The following is a 15,487-nucleotide window of genomic DNA, read 5'->3' on the forward strand; positions in this document are numbered from 1 at the left end:
TCTCTCTAAAGACCAGGTCTCCCAGCCGTACTGGATACCAATAAAACCAGACAATCAAGTCACCCAAATGTGTTCCTCGATAATTGTTTCTCATGTTTTCTTCGTTCAAAAGACATCCGATGAACTGGCTGTTACATAGTCTAACAGCAAGCAGCCCTTAATAAGGAGACCACGGGCCATCTCAGACTGCCATCGCTACACAGGCTCAGTGTCAGGAGCCCGTACTGGGTTAGCTGATTTTTGAGCTGCAATCCTTAAGAATAAAGGGGCGTCAGGATGTGAGTTATCAGCCTTTGCCCTTAAACTCAGGATCAGAAGAGAGCCTTGCAAAACAGCAGAGGAGCAGTGTCCCCTCTTTAAGTACAGAATGAGAACATGCAGGCGATGGCTTTGAACTTGCATGCAGTGTGAGCTCTCAGACCTGAAGAGACTTCTTTCATGAATAATTTAAAACTTCAGCTGAATTGAATTATTCTTTAAAGGAATTTATTTTCATGGTCATGATTAATCCGTAGTAATTATGCTATTTTCTCTTATTATAGGTAATGTATGAGATTGTTGGAGCAATTGAAAAAAATAAAGACTCCCTTTCACAGAATCTTCTATTTGTAATGAAAAGTAAGTTGATTTCTCCCTACACTGGTTAAAATGCCATGCATTCCTTATTTCTTGAATTTTTTTTCCTACAAAATATGCTACTAGCAAAAGGATAATTGAAATATCTTTTGCATTGTAATGCCCAGAATAATAAGGAATGTGTCTTGCCATACTGTGCATTGGTTACAATTTAATTTGGAGTCCACTAGAAACCATAATTTAACTAAGCTTTTAGCACACAGGAATGTAAAACACCTTTACTACTTTAGTGGTATGAATACAAAAAAAGCTATTCTGTGAAGACTAATGAAGATGAATATGGCGTCCCAAGTTATTTAGGCCACAGTAGGGTGAATTTCATTACTTAAGGTACCATGAAGCATAACCAGGGATGGTCTTTTATTCTTATGCACATCCAGTTATAGAGTATTAATGCCAAGTAGAAGGAGCCAGTACATTTATAAATCTGCGTGTATATGTGTATACGTGTATTTACAGATAGATAGATAGATAGATAGATAGATAGATAGATAGATAGATAGATAGATAGATAGATAGATTTATCAGTTCCTTCTACTTAGTGGGCATTAATACTCTACATATGTATTGAATTTGATTCTATACTATATAAAAAACAATTATTAAATTCATATATATTCCAATCGTATACGTATATATATGATTCTGTCTCCTCTAGTAGTTATTTTCTTAGTGGCATTTCTTCAGTGATTCACATTTTTCTAGTGACCCCTTTAGTGAATGTAAGCTCAGCTTCTTTTGTGCTTTAAGGTGCTCTGGAAGCAAAAGAGCATTTGTCTCTCCTGGGACAGGAAGATGCCTTTCATGAAGTACTTAGGTGCCTCTGAGCTGGAGATCAGATGTCCACGTCACTTCTGGTCTCAGGTTGCAGCAGCATGGTTGTGTCAGAGTCTTCCGGGGCAGGGGTCACTCTGCTGGCCTCTCAGAACATGCGCTCCTTGGGAGTTGTCTTAGCAGAGACCAATGTTGAAGCATGGACTGGGGATGGTATCATGATCAAAGGAGGAATTGCAGTAATTGATCCGACCTGTTATCACTGGAAATGTCTTGCTCCTAGTATGCAGTTTCCTGCACTTTTATTTTTAATGCCCTTCCCTTTGGGTCTTGTCTTTTAGCGAAGATCTAATATATAGCATGCTTTAGAAGTCGGCACAATGCTTTTTTTAAATTTCATGGTGATATATCTACCTATCAATATACATAGATTATATATAAAATAAAAGGGGATCAGGCAAACAGTGTGGTCCATGTTATGTCTGGTGTTTTCAGTTTTATTGAAGGCTGTTATCCTTCAGTTGGAGGATAATGTGTTGCCTTATTTGTGTGGGCCCACACACATTTGGACTTGCTATACATATGAATAACAATTGCTTTGCTATTGTTTACGAGGGTCATGGTACATACTTGCTGTTTGTTTATTTTGAAGTGGTTTCAAACTTAAAGACAAGTTATAAAGTCAGTACAGAAAACTCCCAGTTTCTTCAGATCAGGGTTTCAGGCCTTCTTTCCTTCCCTCCCTCCATCTCCCTCCCTCCCCCCTCCTCCTCCATGTGAATATTTTCAGAACCACTTGAGAACAAGTCACTCATCTGCTAATGTCTACATGTCAATGCACATTCCAAAATGAGGACATTGTCTAACTTGAACTCAGTAAATTATCAGAATATTGATCATTGATACAATGCTGACATCTAATCCAGAGCTCAGATAAAGCATTGGCAATTGTCCCATTAATGTCTTTTATAGTGATTTCCCACAGTTCAGGGTCATTTCACTTTAATCTTTAATCTTGGACATTTCCATAGTTTTCCATGACATTGTTTTCAAAAATTAAATATCAGTTATTTCATGCAGTGTTCCTCAATTTGGGGATATTTGAGTTTTACTTATATCAGAATCAAGCTGAGCATTTTTGCCAGGAACCCCTCAGAGGTGGTACATGCATCCTCAGTGCACCAGAGGCAGTGACCACCATAAATGTCCCTGAAGCTGTGACGCGCGACTGCTTTGATAGGGTGGTGTCTGCCAGCCTCTCGGTTTCCAGAGTTGCTGGTTCCTCTTTGGCATTGATGCGTGACCTGGGGGGAAGCACTTGGAGACCGTGCGAATGTTCTGTTCCATCAACCTCTCCCAGCTGGATCTGCAGGCATCTGTCATGCTTGCTTGAATTAGTTATTCCTCTTACAGTTGCAGAACGCCGTCCCCCCACCAACAGTGGCCTTCTGCTATGACACTCCGTGTCTCCTACTTCACTGGCTCCTTTGCTTATATGACCAGGTGGACTCAGGTGTTCTTATTTTATTCAGTGAGCCATATACCACTACATCATTATTTTGATGCTAAAATTCTTCAAGGCTTGGCCTGTTAGAACACCTTCAGGCCAGCTCTGGTGTCCTTTTGACAGGTTCCCGTGGCTTTTTTAGTGTTCCCTCATATCTGGTCTTCCAAGACAGTGTCAGATCTAGCCTATTGGGTCTTTGGGAAGTATGGAATTGAGGAACACTGGGGCCTGGGTGAGCTCACTGCTTCTGTAGTGTCTTTGATTTTAGGCATTTTCAGACCTCAGCATTTAAGAGACAGACATAGATAATAGTTAGATATGCAGCTGTGCATTAAAAACAGTGGCTTTCTCCCATAATTTGAAGCCAACACCACAGGGTCCCTTCCCACTCCTGCCTCTGTAATTATGTCCCCCTTCTTTGACCACTGTCCCGTTTCCCTGCTTGTTTATTAATGTGACTTTTCACTGAAGGTGACGCAGATTTAGATTCTATCTGCCTTATTTTGCACCTGGGCAAGCAAAACCCCTGAGTGTGGGAAGGGTGGCAACTAAACTACTTCACTGTTACACGCTCTCCCTGCCCCGTGGGCTGACCATGATCTTAAGTGATTGATGCACGTGATTTCACATTTCAAGCCTTGCAGTTACCGCCAAGGTACTGTCATCATCCTTTGCTAAAGAGGGAAACTTAGGCTCCAAAAGTGTCTACACACAGAAAACCAACCCCAAGAGTGCTCCCTCTGGTCTTTACCAGCCATTCACATTGCTTTCAAATTGCTGTTGAAATGTGTGATCCAGACTCCACTCATTCCACCTCCTCTTCTCCCTGAGATGTCCAGATAGGAACGTGGCCCTAGAATGACATAGCGTCTAAAATGTATCAGCTCACTTTGACCCTGGCATCTTGACTGCATTCAGCAAAAGGGGTTCTCTCCCCCCTTCTTTAGCCTCACAACAGGTGCAGCCAGGTGAGGCTCTGAAATGGTCTACTGCCCAAGGTGCTGCTTTCCTGGAGTGGGAGGGGCTGTTCTGACCAGAACCAGGTGTCTTCCTAAGGTGGCCAGCTGCACCAAAGCCCCTCAGGTCTCAGCTGGACAGTGCCCATAACCAGGAGGCAGTGCCAGGCAGAGAGCCAAGGGCCAGGAGCTCAGGTGGAGAACGAGAGGTCAGAACACCTGGCCCAGGGCAGCTAGGGTCAGGGAATGAGACAGGACCGCTGGGGGGAAGGGGCAGACCTGCAGCACCTTTTACATCTCAGCACAGAATGCTTTAGTGGTGAAAGTACTTTTATAAGGAATAAATTTAACGTTCCAGTAAATGATGATTTTAACAGCACTTAACAACGTCCATTTACTTATTTCCTAGCTAGTGAAAATGTCGTGATCAATCATTTGTTCCAGTCGAAATTGTCACCAACGGGATCCCTCCTATCTTCATATCCTTCCTTTAAATTCCGAGGACATAAATCTGCCCTGCTCCATAAGAAAACGACAGCTTCCTCAATTGTTGGAGAGAACAAGAATTATCTCGAGCTTAGCACGGTAGGCACCTCTGCGATTCTTGTTTATTTGCTTCTAGGTTGCTTGGATATTTTCTTTGTTTAAAAAAAAAATTATAATTTTGTACAATCATGTAAAGAAACTTATATTTTAATAGAAAGAATTAAAGGAAAGGATACCCACCAGAACTGTCTAAGAGAGGGGACGTTACAGGAAAGTGCAGTGTGGTGACGAATCAGTTGTCTGTGTGACATCTCATTTGCATTTCATCTGCCTTCCTTTTGTATGAATTGGGACTGAAGTGGGGGCAGTAGGCTCTGAGGGTACATACTTACCTACCTTATCATTTCTGAGGTTCGGGGTTTCTGAACCATGAATATTTGCTTCTCTTGTAGACATAGAGCATTTTTGATCTTAAAATATTTTTATTGTTTATTTGTAGATTTTTACCTTAGTTTTTGTTATGCTAATTTGAACATTTGTTCCACATGAATTTGAATGTCCATATAACCTAAAGGTTCTAATTCTAGAAGAGAACTAAAATCTCTGTGAAGAGTTATTTCAAACTGATAAGGAAATGTTTGAAGCATGTTCGGCTTCTTACGAATACAGCGCCAGACTGCATTCACGTTATTTTGCTTGTGTCTACCAAAAGAATAGAAGAGGAGGCGTAGAGTTGGGAAAGCATTCAGGACAATCAATTTTAGAAATGCAGTTGTTGCAGCCTGCTGGAACGTGTCTTAGTTTTCCAATTAAAATAAAGGCCTAATTTAATCAACTCTTTTAGTAGAGTGGTGGGGAATGTGAGTGTGTTTAGCTAGCAGGGCCTAGAATTAGCAACCCTTTGATGTACTTGTCCAGAGCGGGATGAGCACAGGAAGTCCCTCTCACTGCATACAAAATGGCATCTTTTACATTAAAAGACAAAGGGTTGTCCTTTAGAAGCACCACCCTCATTCCCGCCGTGCTTCTGCACCTTCTGGCTCTTTCTTTCTCCGTCCTTCTGCAAATTGAGAGCAAGTGATCAGCACACGGCTGAACTGTCCTCCGTTATCAGATATTATTAAGCATCCTGAGGCTGAGAAGGATGGCAGAGGGGAGGAGACTGCAGTGGCTCCTCCACACAGAACGGGAGCCTGAGCGCTCCTGCTCAGGGATGGAGATTTGTCTGTCTGACTGCCTTGTGTGTTCCACCCCTCACTTCCCTAGCCGTCCCCTTTTTAATGCCCTTGTCCTGCAATCCACCCCTGCAGCCAGGAGGACGGCTTTGACCTGCGTTGCCTGTGCACTGCGTGGGTAGGAGACACCTTGAAGTGAGGCCAGTCCCTGCACAGTGCGTTCCCTTGTTGGTTATGGTCAGTCCTCCTGCTCCGAGGTCATCGTAATGGGGGGAAGGGAGCTACTGTCATTTCAGTAGCACCAGGCTCAGAGGATTCTGCATCAGGAGTCCTTCTTGTGTTTGGAGAGAAGTGGCTTTCCGCCAATCCGTGTGTTGGTCTGGGTCTGTGTGGTGCTGTGGATGAGGCAGTGCACTAGTGGCGAGGTTTCTTTTAACCCCTGCTGGAATCTGACTATCTACCTCCTGCCCTTTTAATCTTCGTCCATTGGCCTCATTTCCACTGATCTTTTTGTGTCTCCATTATCTTCACTACATGTGATTGCTTTTCTTTTGAGAACGTGTGTAATTACTTATTGAAGAAAATAATCTATTATCATTTTCACAGACAAATAACTTATTAATCTCATTTATTAAGAGAGAGGGTGGGGGAGAGAAAGAGGAAAGGAAGGAATGAGCACAGGTGTCCAGCCCATACCCACATGCAATGCTGCTTATATTTTAAATTTCAGGAAGCACACTAACACTTGTGGAAGCATCTGCTCCTTATAACCTGAAATCTCCTTCATCCCCAGAGAATGATAAATACAAAGGACTTGTAGTGACCAGAACAGTGCAGGGAGGTGATTGGGATCTGTGTGTGTTCTCAAATGAAGATGGGCATGGATGATGGTGGGCCTGATTGACAGCCTTGCCCTTGAAAGGCCAGAAGCTGGGGCTCTGTTTGACCTGCAGGTGCCATTCATCAAGTTACAGGAGCATTACGGGAAGATCATCTGGTTCTGGTTTTTATAATCTGTTTTATGCCTTTGCCTGTGGATCTACATGGATGCACACCTTAGTTTCTATTTTTTCCTTCCAAACTGAAATTTAGTAATTAAAATCTGAGTAAAGCTCACCCTTTCCCTGTCTTTTCCTCCCTCTTTCTTTTCTCATTACAGATATTAAAAAAGAAAGGAGCGTCTACATTTCGGCAAAGACTGGAGCGCAGCAATCCCACCAGCACAGCTTCACAGCTCAGGGTCAGTAAAAATGCCAAGGGCCTATTGAGTCTGTGTCAGCCGCATCAGGGTCACATGGAATTCTTTTCCATTTCTGAAAACTTGAATACCTTCAGGGAAAAGTAAATACATACACACATACACACACACACGTACACACACAGTAAGTGAATATGTGATATACAATAGAGTCAGATTGGAGATAAAGATTTGTATTTAAAAAACAAAAACAAAAACAAGCAGGATTTAGTGACATATGCCTGTAATCCCAGCAACTCTGGAGGCTAAGGCAAGAGGATCACAGGTCAAGGCCAGCCTCAGCAATTTAGCAAGTATCTATACAAAATAAAAGAATAAAAGGGCTGGGGATGTGGCTGTGTGTTAACATGCCCTGGGTTCAATCCCCAGGACGAAAACCAACAGAAGCGCTCAGAGTTTCCAGCCAGGTTCTCTGGGTGAATCAGCTGGTCTTTCTTTTCCTGTAGAAATCCCTGGCGGATATTACCGGGAAGCTCCAGCACTGCACCCCGCATGTCGTTCACTGCATCAAACCCAATAACTCGCAGCTGCCAGACGTGTTCGACCACTTCTACGTGTCGGCTCAGCTGCAGTACCTGGGCGTCCTGGAGCTGGTGAAGATCTTCAGGTTCGGGTACCCCGTGCGCCTCTCCTTCGCGGATTTCTTGTCGAGGTAAATCCCTCGCCCGCTTTGCCTGCTCTTAGCGCTGTGTGTAGCCGGGCGGAGACTTGCCTGCCGGTGCGGCTTTGCCTTAGACGGGGTGCCACCAGATGCACTGGCAGGGCCTTTGTCAGAAGGTACCAGGCTCTGCTGGGGGCATTTTGGAAACCGCCCTCACGTTCCCTGGATTTAAAGAGTCATGGGGTTAGGACATCTAGTGTCTGTGTGACGACTAGTGAAAAGTACAAACAGGCCTCTGTGGTGATCTCCTCCTTTTCATCCGTGAACAAACGCCCTTGAGATCAGGGTTAGCAGCACTCCTGCTCACATCCACTCACCTCTTGTTTGTGGAAATGCTGTTTTGTTGGAGCATGGCAGCTGGTATTTATTTACTTATTGTTTGTAGCCACTTTTGCACTACGGTGGGTAAGAGGGACAGTATGCCCTAGTGCAAACTATGAAATAAATAACTGTGACCTGGCCCTTCAGAAAGAAGTGTGTTGGCCCTTCTTGTAGATAGAGGCACCCCCCACACAGACAGGGCGCTGCACCCTAGGAGATCTGCAGGGGTGTGGCCACATCTCCAGGGTGGCCCTGCTCTACAGTAGCTTCACCTGGGCCAGTGGCAAGCAGTGCCTGAACCACCCCCACCCATAACCTACCCAGCCGAGTATATGTTCATATGTGTTTTCATTTTATCAGAAACATTAGTCTGGCTTTAATCAAATTGATAATATTCACTAATAAAGCCAAATTTAGAGAGTTAGTTGGTGAGTACTAACTTGGTTTCTAAGTCTTTGCTGGCGGGCACTGTGCTGGTCCAGGTCTCCAGTGTCTGCGCTGCTGTGTCTGCTCGCTGAGGTTGAGGAGTGCGGCTGACGGGATACAGGGTGCACAGACGGAGAGGCCCTGGGTGCTTTAGCAGTCGTCTGTGGACAGAATGCTGCAGAAGCACAGGAAGGAGCGTTGGGGATTGATCTGGCTTTCATGTGAGGCTGTGGACCATGGCACCATGTGCAGGTCACAGTGTGTGGCTGGGTGACTTATGGCCGTGGATGCCATCTTGCTCCCCACATTCAGATGCCGCAGCCCGGCCCTCTGAGGCTGTTGGAAGTGAATGAGGTTAAACAGGGCCATGAAAGTGTGGCCCTGACCTTCCAGGATTCATGTCCTCGTAAGAAGAGACACAAAGAGCATGTCACCCTGTCTGTGCCCCTCTCCCTTCCTGTCGTCTGAGAGGGAGGCCATCTGCAAGCTGAGAAGAGGCCCTCCCCAGGAACAGAATCGCTGGACTTCTCAGCTCCCCAAACTGGGAGAAATACATTCTGTGGTTTACACCGCCCAGTGGATGAGATTTTGCTGTGGCAGCCCAGGCCACGACAGCCGTGTGTCTGAATGTGGGTTTGTAAGGTGTCAAAAGGTGCAGAAGCTGGACTGGTTATCTTGGAACTGTGTGTGACTTGCTGATTCTTGAGCCAATGGAAGAAAATGAGCTGACCTGCCCATGCCCTGCTTTTAAATCCCATCACACTTCTGCTATTCTCCGTTATTCAGTAGCATTTATTTGCTATCAAGGTTCACTCAGGTGCTTTCCCTGTTGGAAGACCTATAAAATGGCACATCTTTCAGAGAGATGTGTCTCTTCTCTGAGCTTCAGCACAGCCTTGGGTAGGACATGGGACATGTGACAGCATTAGAGAGATGCCCATCCTCACTACCAGGTGGGGGGTACTGAGCTGTAGCCCAGGGCCCAATCTGGCCTGCCACCTGCTTCCTAGGACCTCAGAGCCCAGAAGGTTTTTAAATAATGGTTACACTTTAAATGATCACTTAAGTAGTATTTAAAGTCCTCAGTTTTAGCTTTTGGCGTGAAAGTCTAAAGTGCTGACACCTTGGCCCTTTACGTAAAAAGTTCGCTCCGCTCTGTGCTGGACCCTAAGAGGCAGGCGTGGCCTCCAGCAGAAGGCTGGTGGCCCTCTGCACTTCTGCATCCACTGTGTGGAGGGCTCTGCTCTTTTCCTCCATCTCAGCGACTTTCTCTCGTGTAGGGCTGAGTCCTGGAGTGCTGAGACCCTTCACTGAAGGGGGGCAAAGCCATCTCTCACCAGTGTATTCCACAGAACAAAAGGACCTGGATCCGTGGCTCTCAGCAGCGAAGGCTAATTTCTCTCCTCGCTGTGTGTGACTGTGGCTCAGAAGTAGCACGGCTTGGCCTGAGTCAGTGCTGGTCTTAGTCCAGCCTGGAGTGAGGACATGCTGCTGCGGAGCCAGAGGGAAAAGAGGGATGGGGGACCGGCTTATGAATCCTGCTGACATGGCGCCCGCCATTCTCTGCTCTTCCCTGATTAGTCCCAAGACCACAGGGTGGAGAAGGGGCCCCGTGTCTGTTGCTGTCAGAACACCCCAAAACTTAGTGACATCAAACAGGATTTCCTTTTCCGTATTCCAGGGTTAAGTGGGACTGGGGGGCAGGTCTTAGGTGACATCTTTCTGCAGCTGCACGAGAGGCTGGAGGTGGTCCACCTGACTGGCTTGTGGGCGTCTTCACCCAGATGTCTGGTGTCTCTGTGTCCCATGGCCCTCCTCTCTAGCAGATTAGTCTGGACTTCCGACTTTGGCTCAAGGTCTCAAGGGACAAGAAAGGAAGGTTTACAGTCCTCCTAAAAGCCAGGGCTGGAGCTGCTATAGCAAAAGCTCCCTGGATTCCATGGGTTGAAGTTCCAGACAAGCGCTTTTCAATGGGAAGGAGGCCATTGGCAGCAGTGGGGGCGGGTCCCACCATGAGCAAGCACACCCTTCCTTACACAGGGGCAACCTGAGCAGGCCACCCGTGCTGGGACTTCCCAGTAAATGGAGTTAGTTCAATATGGAAAACCATGTGTTTACAGAAGTGAAGTGAAGAATCATATGAGTCATGTGAAAAAAAAGTGATTTTGAGAAGTTTCTTTAATACCCTTTCATTAATCCATTTTTTCCCAATTGGCTAATCCACTAATGTGCCATATTTTCTTTCCTACCCTTCCATACCCCCATACTCCCCTCTCCTCCCCTCCTGCCTCCTCTCCTCTTCTCTCGGTTTCCATCTGCCTGCAGGAGGGTTAATTTATGGTCGGCAGGGAGAGTAAGAGACATCGTTGAATGGAGGGGTTACTGTTTAATGAGGTGGACATATTTGGAAAGGACAGAGGACTTGTCCAGTAAAGGGAGCAGGGTGTTTGGAATTTTGCTTGGCATGGGGAGGGACCCTGAGCTGTGTTTGGGGGTTGTTGCTGGATGAAGCTCCACTTAGAAATATTCTGAATCACGGAGCTGTTTAAATGACACAGCTCTCGCTGAAAGGCCACCCTGAAAGAACATAGCCCTGGCATTAAATTGGGTGTGGGGCGAGAGGAAGACAAACTTGTATTTATTGGATTGAAGCTTGTGGGCAGCGGCTGCCCCATGAAGAAGACACCCTCCAGAGCGGGCACCTGAGCTGAACCTTCTACAAGTCCCCCGTGTTATGTGTCGGTTAAGAGAAACGAGAGTCGATCCGGTCAGGAGATATTACATCTTCTAAAAGCCTTCCCTGGCAAAGGATGGATGTTCTTCAGGGTACCTTTGCCAGATCTAACTGTATTCTTTCTGCTGAAACTGCTCTGCAGGAATGGATGGATGTGTGGGGTTTAATGAAGCCGGGAAGAAAGAGGGCTTACGACTTTGCAGTGAGTGTAAGATATGTAAAGAAGCTTACCTAACATGCTCTCCAAGTCATCTCAGTGGGGACATGACTCAGCGCATCTCTCTTTATAATTTGTTATGCTGCTCCGTGGATTATGGATCAGATGTCCCCCCACAGTGTACTTTAAGGATTTGCAACTTTTCTTTCTTTTTTTTTTTTTTTTGCAAACAGGGAGAACTGCAGACTCACAGGATATGTGGGCTGTGACGTACCTGCTCAGCCTGGCCTTAGGCAGACAGTGTGCAGGCCTGGTGTGAAGGAGTGGGAGAGGCAGGGCCCAGCGCAGGCATAGCCGCAGATGACTGGGTTTCACCAACGGGCAGCCAACCTGTGTTGTAGGCCAACTCGCCTCCTTTATGATAGAAGTGGGGACCAAAACTCTTTAGAAATGGGACAGGGAGGTGACTGGAGCCTGCTTTTGTGGTCTGACTTGGGTTCTTGTTTTCACTATTCTGAGTTTTTAGGTCTCCGTGACAGTGCCACTTGTCCATCCTCCCCTCTTCAGTGTATATTCGTTCACTTCTCTTTGTCCTCATATTATTGAGCCAGGAAGTCAGTATGACTCGGGAGTCCCCCTCAGCTGTAGCATCGTGGTCAAGATCCCTGGTGCCAAGGGTATCTGCCCAAGTCCTCATTCATCCTTCTGTTCCTGATAGGACCCTTTAAGGTGACCCCTGGCACACAGCTATCAACTGATGATAATGGCCACATCTTTGATTCATTTTTCCCTAAATGATACTTATGGATGTTTACGAGACACTGGGTACTAGGCCGAGCTCTTTACCAGTGATATCTCATTCAATCCTCGTTGCGCCTCTGAGGGTTCTGTTGGTCCCTGCACTCCTGTTGTGTAACTGAGAAAACTGAGGTTCCAAGGAGTTAAGTGCTGGTCCAAAGCCTCACACCTCATCCCGAGAGGGTTCCTAACCCCACAGCTTACGATCCTGGTTCTGATGCTGACCTCATTCCATTAGTTGCTCTTCCAACAGCTGAGCTATTTCTTGGTGCTTGATTGCCATCAGGATCCACAGGCAATGGCCCAGACCTGCCAGAGCAGCGCTATGACGCCAGAGAGGGAATGAAGTTTCTGGAGATTTATAAAATTCAGGAGTGGTCCTTGGACTCTGGATCGTCTTTGCTCTGTTGATTTGAAAACAGTCCAGTGATTCTGTTGAGTATCTTGGACTGCAGCCAATCCCACACTCCTCACCTGCCATCTTGCAGACTCCTTGAACCGCAGCAGGACAGCTGGTGATGGAGTGAGGCTGGACGCCTAATGATCTCTGGAAAACTAGTTCAAAGAAGTCTAAGGAGAGTGCTGTTTAAAAAGGAGACTGCTCTTTTCACTTAAAATATGTGAAAAGTAAGAATAAAAAGTCTTTCATAGCTGGATGCAGTGGCACACACCTGTAATCTTAATTACTGGGGAGGCTGAGACAGGAGGATCACAAGTTCAGGGCCAGCCTGGGCAATTTAAAATAAAACAAAAAATAGGAAAGGGTGGGGGTGTAGCTCAGCGTTAGAGAACCCCTGGGTCAATCCCCAGTACCACACAAAAAGTCTTTCATAACTTCCTAATAACCTTGGGAACAAATTCCCAAAGCTGACCAGCCCAAATGATTTAAAATGAATCCCCTGAGCAAGCATTCAGTATGATGCAAATGAAACCAGAATGCTTATTGCTATTCCAGTAAATTAGAAAGCTATTTGCAACATGAGTTCAACATTTTGACAATTGCTTTGTATTTTTAATGCAATAGTAAGGTCCATAAAAAATCACAGAATTCTGAATTTTGAGCTTGTAAAAGTAGAAGAAAACAACTTTTTTTTTTTTCAATCAGTATGTTCACAAGCAGCCGAGAATACTGTTTCTTTTCCCTGAAGACACTAATTAGATTAGACCACCTCACCTTCCCTCAGGAAGCAGAAATGGTGAGGAAGTGGTGCAGATGGCCCTGCAGTTCCCTTCCCAGTGTCCTTGCCTAATCCTGCATTTCCTGCCTTCTGGAACCACTGGACTCACCCTGGGGACCCCAAGCAGCTGGGGTGTCTGTGTCCTGGTGGGCCTCCGCAGTCTGTCTTCCCTTCCCTCTTGAGAGTACCCACTGCTTCACGGTGCAGCCCCCTGAGACCACTGTTGGGCAGCAAGGCTCACTGGCCCAGGAGGCCTCACTGGTGGGTGTCATCGCCTATTCAAGGCTCTGAATGCGTTCTGCTTCCAATACCAGGCCTCACCCAACTCACTCATTGCCCAGCATGGCTGGCTCCTGAGACGTCCTGCACCGTAACAGAGGAAGATCTTCAGATACAGTAAAGGAGTGACTCTCATAATAAATTCCAGTGGCCTTGACAGCCTGCATATTTGACTGTAAATCTTCTTCCATGATTAAGTTCCCAGTGACAAATCAAAGTTCAGAGATTAATGCTCCTTACAGATTAGAAGTCCAGAGATAATTCAATTCCAAAGGACTTGAAATCCCAAATATGATTATGGTGCCTTTATGACTTTCAAAGTCTAAAGTTCTATATGCATAGGTTAAATAGTTGTCTCCTGCTCATCCTTTCCATGTTCTCACTTTGCTTAGTTGTAGCTGAAGGAGTCCAGATGTCTAGGTGTAGCTGGGGCCTCCGGCACTGTGGCCTGTGTTCCTGTGCGTGGCCTACCATATCAAAGTACTGCAGACGGGTGGTCTACCCGAGAGACAGGCGTTTTCTCATGGTTGATGTCTGGCAGGGACTCTCCTGGGTTGCAGATGACTGCTTTTGAATATGTCCCCACGTGACCTGGTGGCCATTCCTTGGTGCTTGCCTGGGGCGGGGAGGAGGGCCTTGGAGAGGCAAGAGCAGACTCTCTCTCTGTCATCCCTTCTTGTAAACCCACTGATGCCATTAGATGGGGCCCCACGCTAACGATCTCATTTAATCTTAGTTGCCTCTCAAGGGCTTCACCTCCAAACACTGGGAATCAGGACTTGGATGTATAAGTTTTAGAGGTCCACAGGTATGCAGACCAGAGCAGTCTTTCAGGGCCTCACATTCTGTGTTAATGCAGTGCAGTCTCTCGGGATCTTCATGCAGAAAGTCCAATGAATAAATGATAGATATAATAATTCATGCACTGATCTCATACCCACTACATTTAGAAATTGGTTCCTATTCTCTGGTGCAGTGTACTACCAGCAGGGCTATTCCAAGACACTTTGTGTTTACTCTAATATTTTACATTACCAAAGACAGGTGACCATATGGTATATTGACCAAGTCAGGCGTGTTCTATAGTGAGACAGGGGTTGTTAATAACTGTGCAGGAACACAGGTATAAACTCGGACTCTCCCTGGCAAACCAGGACATATTGTCCCCCTGATGATGCTCTTTACCCTGCTCCCTCTTATAAGTTTCATCTTGCTGATTTACCAGGATTGCTCCTCTGCCCTTTCCAGTGGACGGCAGCTCTGTTAAAGAGGATTGGCAGTGTGGTGCTGCCTGGCACATCACAGGTGGCCCGCAGGTTACTGGATGGATGAACTAGGTGTGAGTGGCCAATGTTGAAGTTTCCTGTACTGTTTCATAGTTGAACTCTAATTAAATGTTGAGCACAAGAAGCTATGTTTATTAAAGTTCCGTGCCAAGCGTGTTCATATGTCGTGAAAATAGTTGCTGTCATTATCTTATGAGTTAAGAATGTTTCATTCAGCTAGGCTTAAATATTTGCTCTTAGGGTGGCCAAAGAGACTTCAGTATGACACAGTGAACCCATAGAGCTTCATAACATTCTCACATTCAAAACACATTCTAGATCCTTCTCTGAGATTTCTCATCATGTGGTAACCATACAACAATGCATAGACTTGTGCCTTTATTTTACATTGAAAGGAGGCTCCTCCATTTTATGTTTCTCGATGTTTAAATGCTGAATTAGCTGAAGGCATTCTCTGAAGTATTCTGAAGGTAGAGGGTCATTTTAAGTGGCAGAAATATTTTTAAGAATAAAACATTGAATCACAGTAGATAGACACTGTATGGATGGTCTCCTCTTCAGTGGAGAAGCTATTTTTAACTAAGGAAGATTCACATAGCTGACCCACTTTTCAGTATTTCTACAAATTACAGAACCTTCTTCATCTCCATTTTATTCACCCCTGTCTTATAAACTTGAAAACTTACTTTTGTGGCAACTTAATTAGTAAATATTTAGATTAAATGAAAGATGCTCACTTTTAGAGGCATTTAATTTTGGAATAAAAATTATTAGTTTTTAGTCAAGAAATTCACAGTTTTAAGCAAAACCACATCATTTACTAAGTAATAAAAATGGTAATGAAAACATAGTTTT

General features: G+C 45.4%; 1 protein-coding gene across 4 annotated transcripts in view; it reads left to right on the forward strand.

The window, feature by feature from the left end:
* The window catches only part of Myo16 (myosin XVI), a 524,759-nt gene that overhangs the window by 404,443 nt on the left and 104,829 nt on the right, over window positions 1-15,487 (forward strand). For all 4 annotated transcript variants that reach the window (XM_078016333.1, XM_078016334.1, XM_078016331.1 and 1 more), the window contains exons 24-27: window positions 543-618; window positions 4,283-4,458; window positions 6,694-6,774; window positions 7,239-7,444. In XM_078016333.1, the coding sequence (XP_077872459.1) occupies window positions 543-618; window positions 4,283-4,458; window positions 6,694-6,774; window positions 7,239-7,444 (539 nt within the window). The remainder of the gene's footprint in view (window positions 1-542; window positions 619-4,282; window positions 4,459-6,693; window positions 6,775-7,238; window positions 7,445-15,487) is intronic.

Source organism: Ictidomys tridecemlineatus, chromosome 6, assembly GCF_052094955.1.
Source record: "Ictidomys tridecemlineatus isolate mIctTri1 chromosome 6, mIctTri1.hap1, whole genome shotgun sequence".
Taxonomy (NCBI): domain Eukaryota; kingdom Metazoa; phylum Chordata; class Mammalia; order Rodentia; family Sciuridae; genus Ictidomys; species Ictidomys tridecemlineatus.